The sequence below is a fragment of the Sminthopsis crassicaudata genome, chromosome 5 (genome assembly GCF_048593235.1).
Source record: "Sminthopsis crassicaudata isolate SCR6 chromosome 5, ASM4859323v1, whole genome shotgun sequence".
Taxonomy (NCBI): Eukaryota; Metazoa; Chordata; class Mammalia; order Dasyuromorphia; family Dasyuridae; genus Sminthopsis; species Sminthopsis crassicaudata.
In genome coordinates, this window is record NC_133621.1 from 11,857,464 (window position 1) to 11,870,711 (window position 13,248).

The window sequence follows — 13,248 nt, forward strand, 5'->3', positions numbered from 1 at the left end:
GGCCAGAAGGTAGGAAGGCAGGAAGGAAGGAAGGAAGGCAGGAAGGCAGGCAGGCAGGCAGGCAGGAAGGAAGGAAGGAAGGAAGGAAGGAAGGAAGGAAGGAAGGAAGGAAGGCAGGAAGGCAGGCAGGAAGGAAGGAAGGAAGGAAGGAAGGAAGGAAGGAAGGAAGGAAGGAAGGCAGGAAGGCAGGCAGGCAGGAAGGAAGGAAGGAAGGAAGGAAGGAAGGAAGGAAGGAAGGAAGGAAGGCAGGCAGGCAGGAAGGAAGGAAGGAAGGAAGGAAGGAAGGAAGGAAGGAAGGAAGGAAGGAAGGCAGGAAGGCAGGAAGGAAGGCAGGAAGGCCAGAAGGTAGGAAGGCAGGAAGGAAGGCAGGAAGGCAGGAAGGAAGGCAGCAGGAAGGCAGGCAGGCAGGAAGGAAGGAAGGAAGGAAGGAAGGAAGGAAGGAAGGAAGGAAGGCAGGCAGGAAGGCAGGCAGGCAGGAAGGAAGGAAGGAAGGAAGGAAGGAAGGAAGGAAGGAAGGAAGGGAGGGAGGAAGGGAGGAAGGAAGGGAGGAAAGAAGGAAGGAAAGGAGGAAGGAAGGGAGGAAGGGAAGAAAGAAGGAAGGAAGGCAGGAAGGAAGGAAGAGAGGGAGGGAGGGACAGACGGAAGGGGAGGGGAGGATGGAAGGGAAGAAAGGAGGGAAGGAGGGAGGAAAAAATTGGAAAGAAGGATGGAAAAACTAGAAAGGAAGGGAGGAAAGAATAGATGGGAGGGAGGGATGGGAAAGGAGAGACGAGACAATATAATAATAACCTACACTATTAGTGGAAATTTCTTTAATGAACTCATAATTCCAATGGTAATAAGGTCTTTCCTTAGTGAATAAATGTTATGACAAAAGAAAGGAGACAGTATAATCATACCTGTGAAGCAGTGTGTTCTAGGTACGGATTTGAAATTCTTCTTGCCAAAGCCTACATTTAAAAAGAAAAAGAAAAAGAAGTTAGAATGACCATTGTTGTACCCAAAGCAAAAGACAAACTGTGGGAGAAAATAGAAGACACATCAGCCTCACTTCCCAGAAAATGAGTTTCCACTGCCTGGATCCCAAAGAGCTGGCACCGAGAGCGCCCTGTCTCACCCCTCAGCAGGCACCGAACCGAAAGCCTCTGCAATCACAGAGTGTTCCGTAGTCATGGACATCCCCCCAAATTACATGAAAGGCGCAGGAAATAAAACCTCAAAAGAAAGAGCTTGTGTGTGTGTGTGTATGTGTGTCACACGTGTGTGTGTATATGGGTTTGTTACACATGTGTATATGTATATATTTGTATACATGTGTCCGTTAATCCCTTTGCCTCAGCTCCTGTCTATCCATTCTCCTCTCACATGTGAACTCGATCATCCCCAAAACCACTCACAAAACGGCGGGAGGTCCCAGAGCTCCTCAGTCCCCTTGGGAGCACACCTTAAGGTTTGCTGAGCCCTTCATGTATGAGCCTCCCAAGAGCCCTCTGACTTGATGGCTCCTGTCAGTTTCCAGATGAAGAAACAATGGCTCCAAGAAGTCGCATGACTTGCCCGGAGCCCCCGGCTCGCCCCTGGCTCTCCTGTGTCAGAGACGGGATCCCAACCGAGGTCTCCGTACACTCACGCATTCACTCATCTGCCCACTGCACCAGCTGAGGGCATCCAACACAGCCCTTCACCTGAACGTGCCTCCTCCTTTTTCCCTAGCAAGGGATCATCTGGCTTCTGTCAAGGCCTTGGAGGAGCAAGACCCCTCACCAGCCCCCGTGGAGAGCACTCGTGGCTCACAGCCAGCTTCCATGTGCCCCTCGCCACCTTCCACCCCTCCCTTCTTCTACAGCCGAGAAGACCACCTCTCATTCTAGAAGCAGGAGGCCATCTGTCCACAGTTGGGTTACCCAGGAACACGGGCACCCGCCCTCACACGGCCACATGCACAACCTGAAAAAAACTTACTTTTGCCTTGTGTTGACTATTTGGGAGGAAAAATGCTTTGAGGAGCCTTCTGTTCCAGCTGTCGCCTCCCCCGGGCCATCTCAGCCCCATGGGCCTTGCTCTTCCCTCTTCGCTGAATCACAACCATCGTCCACGTTCCAGTGTGGACCCTGCCTTCTCCCCATTCTCGAGGTGCTCATCATCTGGGTCTTTCCCTCCCACCGCTGCCGTCCCTGCACCAATTAAACATCCTTGTGTAAAGGCACGGACAGTGTGCTTGTCAACATGCAAGCTGGGAGGGAGGACTATCATTATGGATGACCCAGCTCAGATCGCTGAGCCAATGACGGAGAGACCAATCATGTTCAACAGAAAAAAAAAGGACAGTGCTATGCTGGGGTTCAATAAGTCAGCTTCACCAACACATGGTGGGGTTCTCTGAAAAACAGCGAACTAACAGCATTTTGTGTCACCTCCCAAGGCAACTCGCCTCCCTAACACATGGCAGAACAGCTGGAGGGGTCACCGGCATCTCAGCCTGGACTGAGAGAGAACCAGGCTTGGAACAATCCCTCAGCATGCTGCCCGGGCCACATCCAGAATCTCATGTTCAGTTCTGGGCATCCCACGGACACGATGCAGAGTGTGGAGGGCAGAGCCGCTCTGCATGGGGAAGGGCCTTGAGTCCATCATCATCATCATCAATGTCCCCAACAAGCCTTAAGTATCTACCATGTGCCATGCACTGTGTCACGCACTTAAAAAATGGTCCCTCGTTTGATCCCCACAACGTGTGAGAACGTGCTATTGTTATCTCCATTTTGCAGTTCAAGGAGACAAATAGAAATGTAATAATTTGCTCAGGGTCCCACCGCTAGTAAATGTGTGATCTCAGGTCTTCCTGACTCTAGACCCAACCCTACAACGGCCTCTATTTTCACAATAATTACGTGATTAAAAAAATAATTCAGCCCTGACAAATCCAAATCAAAGACAAATCTCTTTACGAGAATTGAATATTTTTAACCAACAGGTTTGCCCAACCTGTGGCAATACGCCAGATATACAGCGACTCACATCCACCCTCTTAATTACCCCCTCATTTCTGGGACATCCACTGAAAAGTCCGAGTTTTAGTCAATATCCGAGAGAAGGCGAATATAACACTGGGACTCTTTCATGGAAGACAACACATGCTTTTACCTCTTTTTCTGGGCCTGGCCTGAGCCAACCTGGATAAAGTCAACACTAGGGTTACACTTTACCCAGTCACATTTCACCGTGGTTGCCCAACTGATGAGCGATCTCCAGAGTTTTGTAAGGCGAATAAGTAAAGCAGGGAAATCTGTCTATACTGACTAGATAGAAGCCCTAGATATGCCCTGAGCCAAATGGTATCGATAGCAATAGAATAAGGCTGGCTTTGACATAACAAAATAAGGCGGGTCTGTTGTCTCTCTCGTGCTTCCTGCAGAAGCTGCTACCCAGGCTGCTCTAAATACACTCGGTCACACAGGGATAGAGTATGACCATTAACCCCCAGGCACATCGGTAACATGAGACTCACTTCCCTCACAGTCACCGTTTACTATTTAAATATCAGAGTCAGCACAAATAAAGTATCTTCTTTCCATGTTACCTCCTTCTGTCTTCTCATTTCTTTTTATGGGATTTCTCCTTTTAGTAACTCATTGACTCATCTCAACACTTGTCTGGGGCTGTTGTTAAATTTTGATGGGATCCATCAGAAGACCCAGAGTACTTTAAGCCAATACTTTTTGCCTCCAGACCCTGTTTTCCCCCATCAATTTGCTCTAAAATTCTGGATGATCCATATTCAGCCTGCTAATACTCAAGACTCAGACATACATCATACCACCTCTTGACTTTCTTACAGGGCTCTCTAAATTAGGAACTCTTAACCTATGGTCCACAGAGAAATTGTAGACTTGGATGAGGGGGGGAAGCCATTTTCTTTTTACTGAAATCTAACTGAAATGTAATATCTCTTTCCATTGTTTAAAAACATGATTTTGAGACAGGGCCCATGGGTTTCACCAGCCTGCCAAAGGGGTCCATGATCCTAAAATGGCTAAAGAAACTTGTTCTATACAGAACTTCTTAAAATTGTGATAATTATCTCATCACGGTCACAGAATTACCGTTTTCGGAACAGAGAATCTCTACATGACGTCCCACAATAATGCTTGATATGATTGGGTTTGGAGAATAGCACTGATGATAAACATGCTCACAGATGATAGGCTGGCCACATGAAGGAGTTCAGATTTTAATTCGAACCTTTGCTCTCCTTCCTTTCAATTACAATGCATTTGGAAAAATGTTCTAAGGGATTCCATGCATGCTCTGAACACTCAGGAAGCTGTTTATCTTTTAATGATTATAAAAGAACAGTCCAAATTGGAGAGAAATCTATAATTTTGCATCTCTTTCAAATTGCAAGTAAAAAGAAAATATAGGCAAAGTCTTTCATTGGGGGAAAACATCAAAGCCTCCCATCATTTTCTTAAAATTCTGGTACCATTTACAATTAGGAATGATCACCAGCCTTCCCTTGGAGGGTCTCTGCATCGAAATTCCTGGTGTGTGGCAAAGACTTCCATTTCAATAGATTCACAGAGATTTTCCTCACAAGGGACACTGAAGAAATATTATTTTTTTCATTTTATAGCTGAAGAAACAGAGATTGAATGATGAAGCGACTTTTCACAAATGTTGAATGTCAAAGACTCGATTCAAAACTCATTCTCTTGGCTTTTAAGTCCAATGGTATTACTAGCTATGTGATCCTGGACAAACCACATAAACCTGATTGCCTCAAAAACAAAAAATCAGTTCAGTGTAATTTCCACTAAACACCACTCTGTTTCTGACAATAATCATAAGTTCTCAAATTTGGATCTGGTAGAGACTTGACAAACCATTAAGTTCAGCCCTATCACTTTAGGAAGCTGAGGTCAAATGGGTTACGTGACTTATTCAAAGACTGACACACAGAAGATACAAGAGGTGGATTTTGAATGCAGGTCCTCTGACCAAAGGCCAAAGACAGTTCTCCTTCTCCCTCACCCATTTATAAAAGGCTTTGCTGTTGCAAACAGCCAGGAGGCTGGGTCTATTTATGGCAAACGGCTCCAGCAGAATGTTCAGGAGGGGTGTGTTCAGTTGTGTCCCCTTCACAACTTAAACAAATGCTTCATGGCCTGTGATATGGGTCCTGAACTCAATACCAGGTGAAGTTAAATAAGTTGGGGTTATTGGGAGAAGAGAATGGTTTCATTTACTTCCAAGGGACTTGATTCCTAACAGTTTAATTATCTCTAGCATACACTCAACCCAGCAGTAGCTACAAAAAGGTATCAGGAATAGCTACAAAAATGTATCATAGATAGTTACAAAAAGGTATCATGGATAGTTACAAAAAGTATTGTGGATAGTTACAAAAAGGTATCATGGATAGTTACAAAAAGTATTGTGGATAGTTACAAAAAGGTATCATGGATAGTTACAAAAAGTATTGTGGATAGTTACAAAAAGGTATCATGGATAGTTACAAAAAGTATTGTGGATAGTTACAAAAAGTATTGTGGATAGTTACAAAAAGTATTGTGGATAGTTACAAAAAGGTATCATGGACAGTTACAAAAAGTATTGTGGATAGTTACAAAAAGTATTGTGGATAGTTACAAAAAGGTATCATGGATAGTTACAAAAAGGTATCATGGATATTTACAAAAAGGTATTGTGGATAGTTACAAAAAGGTATCATGGATATTTACAAAAAGGTATTGTGGATAGTTACAAAAAGGTATCATGGATAGTTACAAAAAGGTATTGTGGATAGTTATCATGGATAGTTACAAAAAGGTATCATGGATAGCTACAAAACGGTATCATGGATAGTTACAAAAAGCTATCATGGATAGCTACAAAAAGGTATCATCAGTAACTACAAAATGTATCATAGGTAACTACAAAAAGGTATCATGGGAGCTACAAAAAGGTATGGTAGCTCTGGCCCCCAAAAGCTTCTGGGATTTGGGATTTGGGCAGCAGACTGGCTGCCATTGCTTTCTCCCCAGAAGAATTAGTCTTCAGTCAATCAATTAACATTTATTCAGCATCTTTTGGGTTCTGGGTGTTGTGCTAAGTACTGGGAATACAAAAAGAAGCAGAAGGCAGTTCCTTCTCTCAAGGAATTTAGAAGGAGCTTAGGACTTTCATAATAAGTGTGACATATTAATTAGCATATATTATTATGAAATGCAAATATAAGAGGAGAGATGTAAAATTACAGAGTCCTAGTAGATATGGAGCCAATATGTATCAACCAGCCATGTAGAGGATAAATGGGAAATCACAGAGGAAGACATTAGAATTAGGAAGGGTTTGGAAAGATCTCACGAGAGGAGGGTCATGGAGCCATAGGCTAAAGATGAAAAGAACCTATTTTGTGGATGATGAACCCAAACCCAAGGTCACACAGGTGGAAGAATTGGGATTTGAACTTGGGTCCCTGGATCCTAGTCCAGCACTACCCCTCAGGGATCCCCTTGGTCTGCCTCTTTCCTCCCACACTCTGTAAATTCACAATGTGGTCTACACTGGCTCTTGGCCCCTCTGGGCCCACATCCACTTCAATGAGCGTTTCTTCAAGGGTAAAGCTGAGTCACATTTACAGGTAAGGACAACTCCGGGCTGCCCCTGAGCCAGACTCCCAGCAAGCTCCCACAAGCCTTTGCCATTTTCTCCTTCACTTGACAAAAACAAGGGAGAAGAGTGTGGAGAGAGAGAACCCATCTCAGAGTACCTCCCACTTGTTAGACGTGGATGGAAGCAGAGATCCAGAGTGGCTGGAGACTCAAGTCACTAAGTCCAAGTCCTGCCTTGTACTTCAATTCACTCTCCATTCAACCACTAAAGTGATTTTCCTAAAGCCTAGACCTGACTGTCACTATCCTCCTCAGTAACCTCCAATGACTCCCTATCCCTCCACAACCAAATTCAAAACCTAATCCCCTCCTTCCTTTCCAGTCTTTTCACACCTTAGGCCCTCACCTGCAACTTCATTCCTGTGGTTTCACCTCCTGGCTGTTCTCCCAAGACCCTCCAGGCTTTCTCTCTGCCTCCCTTGCCTGGGACACTTCCTCCTCTGCCCCACCTCCATTCTCCTTGGCCTCCCAATTAGTCTGAAGCCCAATCCCATCTGCTAGGGAAGCCTTTCCCAGCCCCTCCTAATTCTAGGGCCTCTTCCCTCTTAACTCTTCCCTATTTATTCCGTATTTTGCTTGCTTTCCCTCTAAGCTTTTCATGTTCTCTCCCCCACTGGGTTGTGAGTTCCCGAGGAAAGGTCTTTTTAGTTTAGACTTAATATTTAGCATTGTGGGTAGCATGTAGTAGGTGCTTAAGAAGTGTTTATTGATCAACTGAGATGAAGAAACTGAGGTCCAGGGGGGGGTCTCATAGGACTTAGATCTAAGGCTAGAAAGGAATTCAGAGGTCGAGCCCCCTTATTTAACAGATGAGGTAACTAGGCAAGTGAAGGGAAGGCCCCAAGTTCATACTGGTCAAAAGTAGAAGCAGAATTTGAATCTGGGTCCTCTGACTTTCCAAGGAAGTGCTCAGTCACCAGGTTCATGCATCCAAGCCTCCCAGGGCTTAGATCTCTCCCCAGAGTTCCCAGTCAGGGACCGAGTGCCATCAATTCTTGCTACTTCTAACGGTTGTCCAATCTCTGTGCCGCTACTAGAGTCTGAGCCCTCCTTCTCTCACACCTGGATGCCTGCACAATTCCCAGTCCTTCTTCCTTTCCGTGCACTACTCAGGGATACTGGCAGAATGGGCTTCTGGGAGGCAGGAAAGACCTTGAGGTTCCTTCCAAAGCTGTGACTCTGAGGATGGCCTAGGGGTGGCCAGGAGGAGTCTGGGAGATGCCTCCTTGACCACTACCATCTGCCATCAGCAGTGGCCCCCAGGCTGGGGGAGCAGACCACACGAACCTCCGCAGCCGAACCAACCCCGAGGCAGACAAAGGGGACAGGCCTCACTGGTCCCATGGGAAGAGCATGTCTCCCAAGTCCGGCTGCACCCTGAGCCCAGGAACAGATTTAGGAGGAAGCCGAGTGTGGAAAACAATGCTGAAGGGAGAGTCAAGGGAGCCCAGAGTTGGATTCCAGCTACTGCTGTGACCTGGGGCAACTTATTCCGCCCCTTTAAACCTCAGTCTTCTCATCCATAAAATGGAATTAATACCACTTCACTGAGTCATTGTGAGAAAAACATTTTTAAGTCTTGAACCCTAGAGAAAGGTTCATTGTGACTGCTGTTGTAAATCATAAACACTAAAGAAATCTTTATTATCACAAGCCTTGAACCCCATCATTATGACTCTTATTATTAACATTATTGTTCCCCTTGCCCCATGCCCTTTCATGGCTGCGGGCGCCCCTGGGCTCTGGAAGCCTCTGCCAGCTGGATCCGGCCTCTCCGGGGTTCTCCTGCTACCAAATCTGAACAAACGTCCTGGGGAAGGATCCGCCAATCAGGCTGGCTAAAGGATCTGAGTTCAGATCTCCAGACGAGTGATGGCAAAGTCTCTGAGCTCCCTGGGCCTCAGTTTCTCCCCCTGTAAGGTTGGGCTGAGGACCTCAAAGAGCTAGGAGCTGCCTAACTGGGGGCCCACACCTGTGGGTGCTGCCCCTGGACGCTCCCAGACGTCCATCCGGACTGTCTCACGTGACTTCCTTTCCTTCTGTTGCCGGCGCTGCTGCCCACAGGCCTCCAGCCCCCCTACTTTGTGTTGGGGAACAAAAGGGCTCTGTTTTCGGCCGTCTCCACCCCGGGCCCTCGCACCTGCCCAGAGACCCGTTTTTGCAGCTCATTGTTTCCCAGACACAGGCCCAGTGCAGAGCACCTGCACCCTGCACCCGGGCTCGGAGGACCCAATCAGAGGTCAGGGTGGGAGCCGGAGCCCGTTCTGCTTCCCCACAGCAGAGGCTGTTCTTGTAGAGACTTGTCTCCCTTAAAGGCGAAGGCTGCAGGAGAAGGCAGGTTCCTGGAATGCACTGGCTCCCCAACCTGCCCGCTGGGGTAGAGAAATCCTGGGACCAACCCCCTGAGGAGCCCGAGGACCTGGAAGGGGGTGCCAGCCGCTCCTCTGAGAGCCAAGGGTCACCGAGCGCCAGCCATGGAGGAGCCCGAGCTGGCCCGCTCCTCCCGTCCCTGCCCTGGACAATCTAGGCCAAAGCCAAGACTCCCCGAGTTTGAACCTCCACCGGCCTCCTCCAGTACCCCTGCTGAGAAGCTTGCCTTGCTTTGACTTGCCATGGCCAAAGCCTAGATTGTGCCCCAGGCCCTCCCTGTCCATCCCCAGCACTGCCCCTTATGGCCCCTGAGGTCACTGCCTCCAGCCTGCACTTTCCCAGGAGTCAAACACAAGACCCAAGTACGGGCTGAACCCGGTCAAAAGGTAATTGAGAACTATGTCTCCCATGCAGACCAGCGGACCCTGGACACCTCTGAAGGAAGGCCGGCCAGTCCAGGCCTGTCCCCTGCAGCCCACGGGACTCAGTCCCCCTGGCTTCCCATTGTCCCGCACTACAGCAAGCCCCCACCACTCCAAGCCTCAGTTTCTTCATCTATAAAACGGGATAATAATCCTCGCCATCCCTGCCCATCTCCTAAGTCCTGAGCCTCCCATGGGATCACACACTTGAAGGGTCTAGACAATTTGAAGCCGTTGTCGGTATTGGCTTGGTACCCTCTGGGCCCTCATTCTCCAAAAGGGGGACACTGGGGCTCCAGCCAAGCAGCAGGAAGGAAATGGACCTGCATGGAGGGCAGAGAGGGAAGCGCAGCTGAGTCTGGGAGCCGGCAGCGGATGCGGGGGCCCCACACTCGGCTCCATCGCACCCATCTCCAGGAGACTTTTGGCCTCTCTCCAGACCTTGGACCGGGCTTTCCTGTGGTCCCTCAGGTCCCATCACTCGTGCCTGCTTCCTGGAGGTCAGAGACTCCGTGTTTGTAGCTTCCTCGCCCCTCCCAGTGCTCAGCACCCCGACCCCCCTTTCCCCAGCTCCTCACAAGCAGAGGCCTGACCCCCAGGGGCGTCCCCACATCTGCTGGCCCTCACATCTGGCCACCTGGGGAAGCCCCGGCCCCCATCCAGCCCTGTGCTGCCCCCCACTCAAAGTGGGCTTTCTCTCTAGGAAAGCACAGACACATCCTCTGCCTGGGCCTGGCGGGAGGCCGGACCACACTTCCCTCCCTATCCAATGGATGCCGGCTCATGGAAGGAAGGGGCCTTCACACCTGCCTTTGGGCCCTCAGAGGCCGCCACAGTGGCTGGCCCAGGGCACTCTCCCAGCCAACAAGCACATGCCCAGGTGACTGTAGGTGTGCCCAGGTGTGGATGTGCAGCCGTGCCCACCTGTGTCGGGCTCCTCCTGACCACGGGACAGAACAGCTCTTGGTTAAGTCCCTCCGGATCCCAGAGCCGCTGACCCCCAGCTCTGGCTTCGGGAGGTTCCTCCGTAGGGAGAGGGCCCTCCTCTTCCTCTCTCTCTGCCAGCAGGCTCTCTTTCTCCCCTTTCTCGTGGAACGATTTCCCCTCATCTGGCTGAATTTAAAACATTAACTTTTGCAAAGGGCTCGTTTCCTTCCAAGGTTCCCCTCTGATCCATAAGCCTTTCCCTCTGCCCCCTCGCCTCTTCTTCCATCTTGGTTTTTGGGGACAGACTTAGCACTCCCCAGAGCACTGACCCATCCAGTTCATCCCTCTGCAGCCCATCAGTCTTTGTTTGGGCCTTGGTCCTGAAGGGTCCTACCATCTTCTATCTGGACTGGTCTTGGACTCCCAGAACCCCCAGTCTGGGGCTCTCCTGACCTTTGGCCATGTTCTAAAGGAGCCAATGGAAAAGCAAAGGCCGGAGGCAGATTCTCCCAGAGGCCCCCACAAGCCCCAGAGGGGCCTCGTCTCCCCGCGGGCGCCACCAGTGAAAGAGAATCTCGTTCCCGATCTCCTGGTCCTTGCCAAGGTCTGAGCTGCAACCTGGACCTGTCAGGTTCTGCTTCCAGCAGGAATGTGGGCCCGCCAACAGCTGGCCACAGCTCCAGCAAGAAGCCCACATAGGCCCCGCTTTGTGCCTGCAAGCGGGAAACTCCATCCTGAGCACAGGGACTAAACCTGTTCATCAGGAACTTCTGGTCCCAGAAGCCCTGGAGACCGTCAGCCCTCCCCGCCGTGGCACCCAGCCACTGCCCCAGCAATCCCTGGCGCCCGTCTGCACACTCCACAGTTCTGCCCTGACCCCTCAGCCCACACAGGGGCCCCACACTTCCGAGCGGTCCTCCAGCACTCCTGTTTGCCGACTCTTGCCCCACCTGGCTGCTGAGGGCTTCCGAGAACTCCGGCAAGTTTACACGGGAGAGCCTGAAGTTGTCTCCAGGGCAAGATCAAAGGGGAGCTCAGAGCCTTGTGACGAGATCTGAGAAGGCCCTCGCCCCAGGAGGAAGGGGCCACTGGCTGTGCTTCCCCTCCCTGACCCCTGAGCTAGCAGAGCCTTGGCTCTTACCCAACCACACTGGCCATTTCCCAAGACTCTCTCCAGCTTTCTAGCTTTTTCCATGTATAAAAACTAGTGAGAACGCTGTGGGAGGCTGGGGGAAACCAAGTCAGATTCTGACTTATTCTGCCTTAAGGCTCAGATAATTTCCAGTTTTCATTTTGATTTTACCACAGGCTCTTGAAGCCTCATTTGTTTTAAGGTCCCTAAAATCACATTTAATAACCATCAACAACAAAAAATCCGGAGAAATTTCACCTCTCAGGACCTCAGTTTCCTTATTTGTAAATGAGAAGACCACTTCCCCCTTGGACCCCGTGTCTCTCTGACCACACTCAAAGGAAGCGAACTCTGAAAAATGAAATCTGCCACAAACTGTAAGCTCTGTCCCTGAAGGTACGAGGGCAAATTTATCTGGGTGTGGCAGAAAGGACGGCCACTTCCCCCATATTAAAAAAGGTTTGGGCGGGAGAACATTGCTCCCACAAGCCTCCTGGGGAAGGCTCCTCTTAGCCACACAGGAGGGCTCTGGTGCACTTAGGGACCACGATGTTTCCCTCTAGAAGCAAGCAGTGACTCCCATCAATCAGCAGCTTGGCTCCCACAATGGCACCCACAGAATGGTCCCCACAGTGGCAGGGCTACAACCCAGGCAGATCATCTACACCAATTAAAGCTTCTTCCCAATTACTGAACAACACTGGTCCAAAAACATCCGCAGAGGAGAGAAAAGCAGCCTCTCTCTTCAGAGAGGAACCTCCCACTCCAAGTCCAGACACAAAATGGGAAGGGATGGCGATGGCCACTGCCTAAAACCTGACAGCAATTAAATCCTGCCCTTTTCTGAGCTGCCTTGGGAGGAGAATGACTGTGGAAGGCCAGCATTTCCCAGCATGCTCTTGCACAGTCTTGCCAATTCTGGTGGGCGTCCAAAATAAACCAACTGTCCAGGTGAATTGTTTCCCAAAAGGCGGGGAATCGAGAATCAGACACTTGAACGGGTGCATCCAGGCAGCAAGATTTAGTCGCTTTGACAAGCGTTTATCAAAGTAAGATGCAAGGCTAAGGGCCGGGCCACCTCTGCAATGGAGCCAATGTGAGAAATAAAGACAAAATGGGTCCACTAAGTACTTTCCATTCTGAGAGTCAAGAGTGGCCCTGTCAAGAAGGGAGCTCAAGAGACCAGCCGGGCCATTTTACAACACACACACACACACACACACACACTTTTTTTTTTATCATAAGTTAATTTTGAGAGACAGAGTAGTAGAATTATTATAATCCTCAATTTAGGAATCAGAAATACTTGGGCCCAAATCCCCCACCTCAGACATTCATGGGCACATCACAAATCTCTGAGTTTCATGTCTCTTATCTAGAAGAGACTCTTAATACCTTAATACCTAAAAGTAACTTACTGAGGAGTAACGTGATACAATGGAGAGTCTTACACACTACTGACATCACAAATCTATACATTTTAATTAAAATTTTATTTAAAATGAATAAAAAATGTAAATTTTAATTAAAATAAATTTTAATTAAAAAACATTATTTTTCAATCTCACTCTCCCCCTTCCAATATAGGCGATAAGGAATGAATTTATGACTTCATTAGCACTCAATGGGTCTCAAAGTGGGATCTGGCAATTCCTTGGGTTTTCCTGAGATTCTTTAAAAAGAAAACTCAGAAAGATAGAAATTTGTGGAAATTTCAGTGGAA

At 48.9% G+C, this 13,248-nt stretch overlaps 1 protein-coding gene across 1 annotated transcript in view; it reads right to left on the reverse strand.

Moving 5' to 3' along the window:
• The window catches only part of RAPGEF5 (Rap guanine nucleotide exchange factor 5), a 107,742-nt gene that overhangs the window by 65,364 nt on the left and 29,130 nt on the right, over window positions 1-13,248 (reverse strand). The window contains exon 2 of the mRNA XM_074269493.1: window positions 900-950. Coding sequence (XP_074125594.1) covers window positions 900-950 — 51 coding nt within the window. The remainder of the gene's footprint in view (window positions 1-899; window positions 951-13,248) is intronic.